The 10,178-nt window shown below is 42.4% G+C and overlaps 1 protein-coding gene across 1 annotated transcript; it reads right to left on the reverse strand.

Annotated features, from left to right (window-relative positions):
• Positions 1 to 2,950: 2,950 nt before the first annotated feature.
• LOC145714866 (odorant-binding protein-like) lies at positions 2,951 to 9,882 on the reverse strand. The gene is made up of 7 exons (XM_081794404.1): positions 9,692 to 9,882; positions 9,048 to 9,184; positions 7,844 to 7,914; positions 5,303 to 5,404; positions 4,361 to 4,462; positions 4,059 to 4,103; positions 2,951 to 3,156 (listed from the first exon to the last, which is right to left on the reverse strand). Exons 2-7 carry the CDS (start codon positions 9,104 to 9,106, stop codon positions 3,098 to 3,100), a joined length of 438 nt encoding a protein of 145 aa, XP_081650530.1. The 5' UTR covers positions 9,107 to 9,184; positions 9,692 to 9,882; the 3' UTR covers positions 2,951 to 3,097.
• Between the last annotated feature and the right edge of the window lie 296 nt (positions 9,883 to 10,178).

Raw genomic sequence — 10,178 nt, forward strand, 5'->3', positions numbered from 1 at the left:
GTCTTGATTCCATCACATCTTTTCTAAATAAGACTTTCAAGTTATTAAAACAAGAACAAGATGGAAACTTTATGACTTTGTTATTCCAGTTGTGATTCTGTAGGGCAAAGAAAGTCATTTCTGCATCTCCTTAGGCGTTCTTTTTCAAAAGTCATTTTCTTAACCTTTTTGGGAAGCTAAGAATTTTGATATGACATATATATAGACTTGGGGCATGACATTAAAAAAAAAAAAAAGAGGATATTCACCCATTTGGAAGGTTTCAAAGGCTATAAAATACAGGATGTATTTCCGTATTGTATTTTTGATAACCTAGAGTATCTGATTTTTTTTCATTAATATTAACTTTTCTCCACTACCAATATTTGGAGACACAGTTACTGAAATCTGCTCTTCAGGGATTTAAATAAGGAAAAATAACTGAACAGGGGCACCTGGGTGGCTCAGTCGGTGAAGCGAGCGACACTTGATTTCAGCTTAGGCCATGATATCACGGTTCATGGGTTCAAGCCCTGCATCAGGGTCTGTGCTGACAGCTCAGAGCCTGGAGCCTGCTTCGGATTCTGTGTCTCCCCCTCTCTCTGCCCCTCCCCTGCTCGCTCTCTCTCTCTCTCTCAAAAATAAATAAACATTTAAAAAAAGGAATAAATAAACTTTGAAGCAGTAATTGAGCATTCCTATAGTCCAACATCATACATGTCAAGTAAATAAACACCAGAAGTCACAATGTCCCAATTTGTGTGGTTTGGCACTTGGCCACGTCCATGCTTCCTGGATGTTCGGCTGTAGGAAGAAATTGACCCCCCAGTTCCAGGTATCTCCTGGATCGGCACACACACGACACAGACACAGGCACGCATGTACCACCTTTTGGCTCATCTACTGGTAACTGCCTGTGCTGAATTTATTTTCAGTCAAAGGAAAGTTTTGGTCAACTCTATGTTTGAAGTAAATTCCCTAAGCAGACACTGTGGGGAGCATGGGGTAGAGGAGGATGCACTCCTCACGGGTTTTGTGTACGTGGCTGGAGTATGTGGTGGTTCTCTGTTTCCTGTATGCATTTTCAGTATATTCAATTACTGATTTCTCAGGAAGCTGTCAGCGGCACATCAGTGTCTGTAAACCTCGATAATCAAATGACAATGGAAATTAGAACCTGATCATATTACAAAGGACCGTAGACGGAGGGGCTTAAACAATGGAAATATATTTTCTCACAGTCCAGCAGGCTGGGAGTCCGAGATCCAGGCATGGCCAAGGCTCGTTCCTCCTCAGGCCTCTCTCCTTGGCATGTGGGCACCATTTTCTCCCCGTGTCCTCACGTGGTCATCCCTCTGTGCATGTCTATGTCCTTCTGTCCTGTTCTCTTTTTAAATAATTTAAAATTTTAATTCCAGTGTAGTTAACATACAGTGTTATATTAGTTTCAAGTGTACAAGGTAGTGATTCTCATCTCCTCTTAGAAGGATAACAGTCCTGTTGGCTTAGTGACCTCGTTGTAAGTTAATCACCTCTGTGAAGACCCCCATCTCCAAATAGAGACCTGCTGTGAGGTCCTGGCGGCAAGGGCTTCCACACAGAATTTGTGCGGACCCGGTTCAGCCTATAATACTGTAAAATCTCAACAATTTCTGGAGTTAAAACAATGCAGGGAAAATTGGCCAAGGATCAAATCTTCAGTCCTCCATGTAATTAGAAGAAAAAGCTAAGGAACCACTTGCTACATATTGTGTTCAACATAAGAAGAGGGAAAGAGGAGGGGGGAGGACCTGCTAAGGGTGGAGGCAGAGAATAAGCTTGTCCGTGAGTGACCACCTCCACTAGGGATCGTCCCCAGGAGTGAATTCTCCATGGCTAAGCCTCTCCATGGCTGAGCCTCTCCATGGCTGAGCCTCTCCAGGAGTGAATGTCTCCAAGGGCGAGCCTCTCCGTGGGCGAGCTTCTCCATGGGTGAACATCTCCACGGATGAATGTCTCCATGAGTAAGCATCTCTACAAGGGAGCACCTCCACTAGGGAGCATCTCCATCAGTGAATGTCTCCATGGGCGAGCCTCTCCATGCCCATTCTTAATTCATAATAAGAATTTGGTATTGCACATATCTCTTTAAGCCCGAATGTACTGTATTTATTCTATTAAATCCTGGTTGAAGCTCATTTTATTTTCCTGAGGTGTGGACGGGATCTCTGAACTTTGGCCCGGCCATTGGAGTAAGTGGGGCATCCTGAGTGCTGATCTCTTAGATGGTGAACACCTGTGTATCATGGCTAGCGGATCCATGTGCTCTGCCTGTTACGATGGGAATGGCCATTCCCTAGAAGTTCCCGTGTCTACTGCTGTTTGAAACTTAATGGGATGGCACGCTCTAGATCTTGCGTACTGTGTTCACAGCTTCCCAACTGAGCTCACCATCTGATGGTTTGTCCAAGCGCTACACTGACACCATGACCCTCTGGGTTGACCATGTCTCAGCTGCTGCCCCATCTTGGATGACCGTGATGCCCCATCTGTAATGACTGTGATCCTACTGTAAGGAAATAGCAGCCCTTCTCCTCAGTTTCATGGGTAATGGTGCTGTGATGGTAGGCACTTCCCCTCAATTATGACTCGAGGCATTGTAGACTGTCTGTGTATAAATCTCAGTGAGGTGTGCACACTTCTGTCCTTGTGGTAGATAAGATGCTTCCTTGGGACGTTTTTCTTGACCATTATAGTAAAAATACCCATCGTCCCTTCCGCTGATGGTTTAGACCTTTTTCTCCCTCTCATTTAGACACCTCTGTGGCTTTTCTCTTTAAGCCTAATCTGAATTGTCTCTGATGGGATGTTGATCCTATGCCAGCCATGCTTTCCTGGGTAGTTGTATGTAAAGTGGATATTTAGGTGTTTTTAAAATTAAACACACAGGCTTAGGATACATGCATATGTGCACAGACACACAGGTACAGGATACATGTGTAATCAATTTATTTCATCATTCAGAAATCCTGTGACACCAAACAGGACCTGAATGGTGATGGACAGAGACGAGATGGGAAAGGCGAACATGTTTATGAATCGAGAAAATGATGTGAGGCAGAAAGAAGGAACATACGCTTCATGCTGTTGATCCTGATTCCATGGGGAAGACCGTGTTCCTGGTTCTGAGGGATGCAGCTACAGGTGCATAAAACAGGGGAGGAGGTTGAGTTGAGTGGACTGTATGAGCCTCAGGAAGGACAACATCAAGGGTTCGGAGGACGTTTAGTTGACCCAGTGCACCAATCCCACAGGGAACATCATACTCTCCATCCCCACGATATGGGGGGGACCCACTGGAATTTTTTCAGGGATGTGTGTGTGATGGGACTTTTCATAATCAGGACCCCTTCCAACACTTTCATGATTTCGGAATGAATGTTCATGGGGATGGCACATCAAACATGATTTTACAGGGTCTTTGATGGACTTACACTCTGGTCTTCTGATTGCAAAAGCTCTCTGGCCTCAGGACATTATATTCAGCATGAAAGCTAATATTTCTGTTTGACCTTTCTTTCGCCCCTTTCTTCCCAACAACAGTGACAAATGGCATGTGTTAGCCTAGAGCACAATCGTAATTTGAGGCTCGTATTACTTTAAAGGTTTAACAATCACACTTTAAGGAAATCACGTTCTGCCAGAAAATGCACATTGAACGCTTGTGTCATTGGCGTGGTAGGAGGGCCCCTGAGGTGGCTGTTGCAATTACGCAAAATTAAACACGGGAGGAGCGGGAAGAGTGGACATGGAGTGGTGACGCATTCGGACAGCCCTCAAGTCAGAACTGACTGGAAAACTCATTTTTCCTGTCATCCCCACCAGCATCTGGCTTTCCTGCTTCTCTCTGAATGGCTGTCACTGGCATGATTCTTGTGAAATAATGCTTTATCCCCCAAACTGCTTTTTAGCATTAATCACCTCAACTGGTTTGCAATCTTGGGGTAAAAAAAGTAACCTCATGTAACATAAAAAAGTTCTCTAGTGACATAATTACTGAGTTGACATAGTGGCACTGATAACACGTCATTCTTACTTACAGTGTTCAGGACGGGTGGTACTGCTCTCATTTTTAGGACACTTCTCTGGGGAAAGACAAATATAAAAGGTGAATAAAGGAGCAACCCATCATGGCCATTTCCCAATATTTGTATGGATTTCTTCTTTTAAATAATGGGTTTTATGAAAGATAATTCATGGAAGAGAAAATGTAAAATGAATCAGTTTTTTTTTTCCAGATAGCATTTTTACAGATCAGGTGAGAGATATGTTCAGGAAAAAAAAAAAAAAAAAAAAAAAAAATATATATATATATATATATATATATATATAGTCACATTACCAGTTTTGCTCATATCTATAAGATTTTCTTCAGGAATATTGTTTTCTCTCATCAACTCCCTGAACCTTGCAAAGTCGTTGTCATCAGGATGAAGTCTTCTGCCTGAAAATCACCGTGCATAAAGCAGAAATTGCCCATTAGAACCTGTAAGAATTTTTGCATGCAGAACGAGGAGAATGAATGGGGAAATCAAGTCTTTAACTCAGTCTCCAACAGTTGCCACTGACTTTGTCCCAGTGTCAGCTGCCTGACCTAAGTGGGTAGGAGCCGTTCACTGCTTTCCCCCTGTGTATCCCATGCAGTGCCCAGCATCAGCAGCGGGACTCCAGGAAAACAGCAGGAAATCCATGAATTGGGGGCCTAATCCATCAAGAATATCCAGCCTACCCCATCTCTGCCTACACCTCAGACTCTGGCTCTGACATGCACCCCTGGTCTGGGCCCAAAGAAAATGCAAGCACGGTTCTCACCTTCCCAGCCATAGCCCTGTCACAGGGTGATGGGAGACAGCTTCCTTTTTTATGAAAACCAGAGTTTTCAAATGCCTTTTTCCAACTTGAAACCTAGTATCTCAGAGCTGAAACACCCCTCTCAAGCCCCTGGGGGTGGAAATCGTTGATGTTCACAACAGTGCATTGAAAGGATTAAACAGGAGGAAGGTTTTTTGTTGTTTTGAAGTTTCTGCTCTGAGGCTGAAGAGTCTATTTGAAAAATTGTCATAAAATGAAGGAATTGGGGTCAACCCGAAGATAGCCGTGGCTTGAAATGAGTTGACTTGTTAGCAAATAATTTCTAATCAAACTAATTTTTTTTTGCACAAATGGGAATTATTCTTAAATGTCTTACGATCTGGTACCTCCAACCTCTACTGATTTTCACACTGAGAATGCTGACAGTGGAAATATTACAGGGCCATGACCATCGTCAGGAAGATATACGTACCAAGCAATACAAACGCTTGTGCGGTGTTTCTTCTGTTGTTCATGTTGATTGTGATAGAATGTGAATTGGCAGAAAAAATATTTAAAATATTCTGATTCGTATCTGTGAGTGAGACAAAAAATATATATGTAAAATGTATATAAACTGTAGCCTTGCCTTAGTGAATGTATTGGAGATTGGCTCTACGATGGCCTATTAGCATATTGGTAAAAACATTCTCATATTGGTCCCTCCGATGATGCAGCGAATGCTAACATTGCTTATGACATGGAGACAAGGCCCGTAAGGAACTTTTCCTTATTGCCCCATTCTTCTGAAATTAAACATTTCACCCTTTCCTGTCTTACTAAAGTGTTTTCTGAAACATGTGTTCCAGTGGAGCCAACATTTTTTTTTTTTAATTTTTTTTTTAACGTTTTATTTATTTATTTTTTTGAGACAGAGAGAGACAGAGCATGAACAGGGGAGGGTCAGAGAGAGGGAGACACAGAATCTGAACCAGAGCCAACATTTTTTGAACAACACGACTTGTTGTTATATGGCATATTATCAATACAAGTTTAAAATCTCTTTCTATTTGCCTTATCCCGGCATTGGAGATGATTTCTCTTTAAGACCAAAATTCAGTTGCCCTTTAAAACCCTGCATGACTGTGTGCTGAGTGCCTATCCTACACTGGGCGATCTTCTGAGTCATTTGCGTCCGCCCCCTTAATCTAGGTGTATTACCCAACAAATTTCTGGCTGCCACGAACATGTGCATTTTTATTAATACGGTTTTACTTGTGACGATACACACGTTCAGATCCTGCCTGCAGGGGCACCTTCCACTCTGGCTCTGCCCATCCACCCTGGCACGTATACAAGAAAAAGAATAAGCATTGACCAACTTAGCGTCATCACCATACCTTCTAATATCCATTCTCTCTTCTGCTCTCAACATACACAATGCCTTATTGGAACCACTCATGAGGATTTTATTTGAAACTATGCCACTTTGTGTTTCCCATTCAAATAGCCTTAGTCAGCCCCAGCCAGAGACCAAGTGGCAGCTGAAACAACTTCAGAGTTGCATGGACCTAAATCTTGCACAGGCCTGCTCTTAGGTCCATGAGTCTTGGGTTATGTTGGAACAATTTAAATAAGAGTTTATACATCTCTTCAGATTCTTAGTAACCAAATGTTTTAATGATAATGTTATAAAGAAGGGCTTCGCTTGGATTGCTCAGTCAGTTGAGCATCTAACTTCTGCTCAGGTCATGATCTCACGGCTCATGAGTTCAAGCCCTACATCAGGCTCTGTGTTGACAGCTCAGAGCCTGCAGCCTGCTTCGAATTTTGTGTCTCCCTCTCTCTGTGTCCCTCCCCTGCTCGTGCTTGGCTCTCTCTCTCTCTCTCCCTCTCTCAAAGATAAATAAACATTAAAAATTTTTTTTAAATGAAGGGCTTTGCAGGAAATCTCACTAAATAGGTTTATATAGGTAGTGCAGGTTATGGAAGCAATGAAGTTAAATCTGTCTTCTGAGCCTCCGGGGTGTTTTCAAGGCCACTGCTGGTATTCTGCTTGTCAGTGTGACACCTCACTTTCTCCAGAACAGAGCTGGGTAGGTTACAATTCCTAGTTCCCAAAGAGCTGTTAGAGTAAGTGCAGCTCATTCTCCCTTCTTAAATTGTCCAAATCTAAGTTAGAAGGGGTTACCAAAAGGGAGAACATTAAAAAAAAGATGATAGAGGACGTTGATGGCTCAGGCAAAGGAAAAAATAATGTAAAGCTAAAAAGAGTGAAAACATAACTTAAAAGATCTACTGGGAACATAAGTTACTGAGGAATATGCGTAGGGTCGAATGCCAGGCCTATAATTCACTTTGTTTGCATATATTTTACTTTTTGCCAAGTCGTTGTGCTGTTTCTTATCTTAGATGAGGGCTGTAACCACAGACTTACACATCACAATTTTAATCAGATATTTAGACATTAGGCCATTTAAAATTTGGAGTGTTGTTTAGGGTAATTAGGAAGAGTTTAGAATCTAAGTGTTAGCCGACATCCCCATTGCTTTTAACAGAAGCTGAGGTTACGAACAAATGTGCCTGGCGATTAAAATCACTCCGATTTCCTTGGATTGTAGGTTAATCTCCCAAGAATGGAATGCAGTAAGATGTTTTAAGATGATGTTTAAAAAAGTATTCTCTTAAAGCAAAATGAGATTGATATGTAAACTGAGGATAGACCTATTATATTTAGTTCCTAAGGCCATTTAAATTATCTTGAAACATTCTCATATACTCAAGAACTTTATGAAATAAACATCCTGAGCACTTATCAATGATTTAATAATACTCAAAATTGGAAGGGGCCACCGATGTCCTATGACTTAACTGTGCACGACAAGATAAAGTGCTTGGATAGATAATTTAGGGGAGTGTGCCTGGTCACATTTCCAATGATTAGTTGAACTAGAATTCAGGCAGACTAGAGTTCCAGAAAGAAGTGGAGACTAAGATTTTGACCTTAATATCTCAGTAAAATACTTGTACTTACAACCAATATTGATAAACTTGTCACGCCCAATGGTTCCCACGGCAGACTTTTCTGTGCACAGTCCGTTCGTCCTTAAAAACAAAATGTCTTCGAGTGAGTCGATGAAAACAAACTTTGAACCACAATTAACATTCTCTTTGTCTCAACTGCACAAGAATCTGAATGAGGCATCATTTCAGTGCCTGTAAACGACGTGCCAAACGAGACAAACGTGTCTCTTTTTATTTCTCATTCTTCAAAGTATGTGCCTGTGTTTATGTGTGTGTGAGCAGTGGAGACTGAAAGATTCTTGCATTCGACCTATAGCTTTAGAAATTAGGTCTTCAGAAACAGACTTCATTCGGTTACTTATAATCCCCTGTCACCACCCCTTGCAAGTTTTCTCATTTCTTTATACTGAGAACTTTCTGAACTATCATAAGCTATCATCAGTTCCCCCAAGCAGCTCCATCCAAACTCAGAAAGGTAGAAATTAGCGTGATACTTCCCACCTGCAGTGTAAATAGATGTTTTAATCTTACAGGCCATGGATCTGTTTGCATGATTTGGTGCTTTCAGATGCCCTATATTCCTGTGATTTCAGGGATACCTCCTGCTTCATTTTGTTATCCTAGGAGTCGTCTACTGGAAGTCAAATGTTGGCGTGGAAATCATTGTTAGTTCCAGGTGAATTCATCAGCATGTGTGATTGCTGGTGTTTTCGATTTGGCAATACACTTCAACTATGCGATCATTTGTCATTTTCTGGTGCCCTCTTTCCACCGCATCTTTCCTCTTAGTAAAGAATTTCATGCATGATATTATTACTCTATAGATCTGTATCTGGCTCTGGTTTGAACAATGGAACTAAAAAAGTGTCTTCATCGTCTGTTACTCTTGAGTTCTTAATAAAATGCCTGCAGAAAAGTGAGCATCTTATAAATAATATTTGAAGCAGCAAAGGCTTTGGTGAATTTAATAATGAGTAAACATTGCTACTTGGGAGTTCTTCAGGGTAGAGAATGATTGAGGCCAGTGTCGGGAACCCTATGGTCACAGGAGGTCCCTGAGAATCATCTCATTAAAGCAAGAAGGGTGTACTGAATTTCTTAAGAACTCAGAGTCTCACTTTTCAACATCACTGAGGTATTTCACTGCAAACATGCAACTCAGATGCCCTCTCAGGGTCATCAGATCAGGCCATTTCATTCTGTGCTATTCTTACATGACAGAAATATTGAAGACGACTGTGCCATTTGTTATGTCCACATGAACTTTGCGCATATAACTGGGGAATGGGTCGTTGCTTATCTTGTCAACGTTGGTGGCTGCGACCAAAAGCGTGTTCCATTCTCCTGAAAGCTAAAAGCAAAGTTTCCATCAGAAACGTTGGTCCAATTCTTTTGATGGCCTCCAACATCATCCAGCATGGGTTTCCCTCCTCTTTTACATCAGCAGTGAGCTACCTAACTTTAAAGAACAAAAGCAAGATTTATAAAATACTGAGAAACCCAATTCTGCAGCAGAACTAAAAATTCACATAGTCCTGAAATAGCACACTCGTTCTTATCAAATGCAAGAGCTCAAACCCAACAGCTCTTTGGCTGACGCACCTTCTGTTTTATAAGTACGGGGGAAGCAGCCAGTTAGTAGACCAGAGCAGACATGTACAAAAGAAATGTGTTAGGAGGTGATGAACAGAGGGATTCCGAGTTTCCAGGTGCATGGCTAGGCTTAGATGCACATAAATTTGGATATGCATAGAAAACCCCCCAAAAGACACACACACACACACACACACACACACACACACACACACACAGGCACACACATGAAGACGTCCATGTCAGGTTAGCCTTTTTCTGGTACCTGTGTAAGGTTGTCTTGTAAAGGTGGGCGGCTGTCCGGTAAAGGTAGGTGGCCGTCTGGTAGAGGTAGGCGGCCGTCCGGTAAAGGTAGGCGGCCGTCCGGTAGAGGTAGGCGGCCATCCGGTAGAGGTAGGCGGCCGTCCGGTAGAGGTAGGCGGCCGTCCGGTAGAGGTAGGCGGCTGTCCGGTAGAGGTAGGTGTCCGTCCGGTAAAGGTAGGCGGCTGTCTGGTAATGGTAGGCGGCCGTCCGGTAAAGGTAGGCGGCCGTCCGGTAAAGGTAGGCGGCTGCCACAAACCAGAACGACTCCAAGAAGTAAGAGTAGAATCTTCATCTTTCTAACACCTCTTGGTTTCTCCTCTGGAGGAAGCTCAGAATCAATTACCTGCTGCTGAGAATCTTGACCTCTTTATATAGTAAACATCTGTGAATGTGGCAATGTTTATCTACTTGTCATTTTCACAAGAGACCATTGTGCAACGCTGAAAGTA

This window comes from Panthera onca, chromosome Y (genome assembly GCF_046562875.1).
Source record: "Panthera onca isolate mPanOnc1 chromosome Y, mPanOnc1 haplotype 2, whole genome shotgun sequence".
Lineage (NCBI taxonomy): Eukaryota > Metazoa > Chordata > Mammalia > Carnivora > Felidae > Panthera > Panthera onca.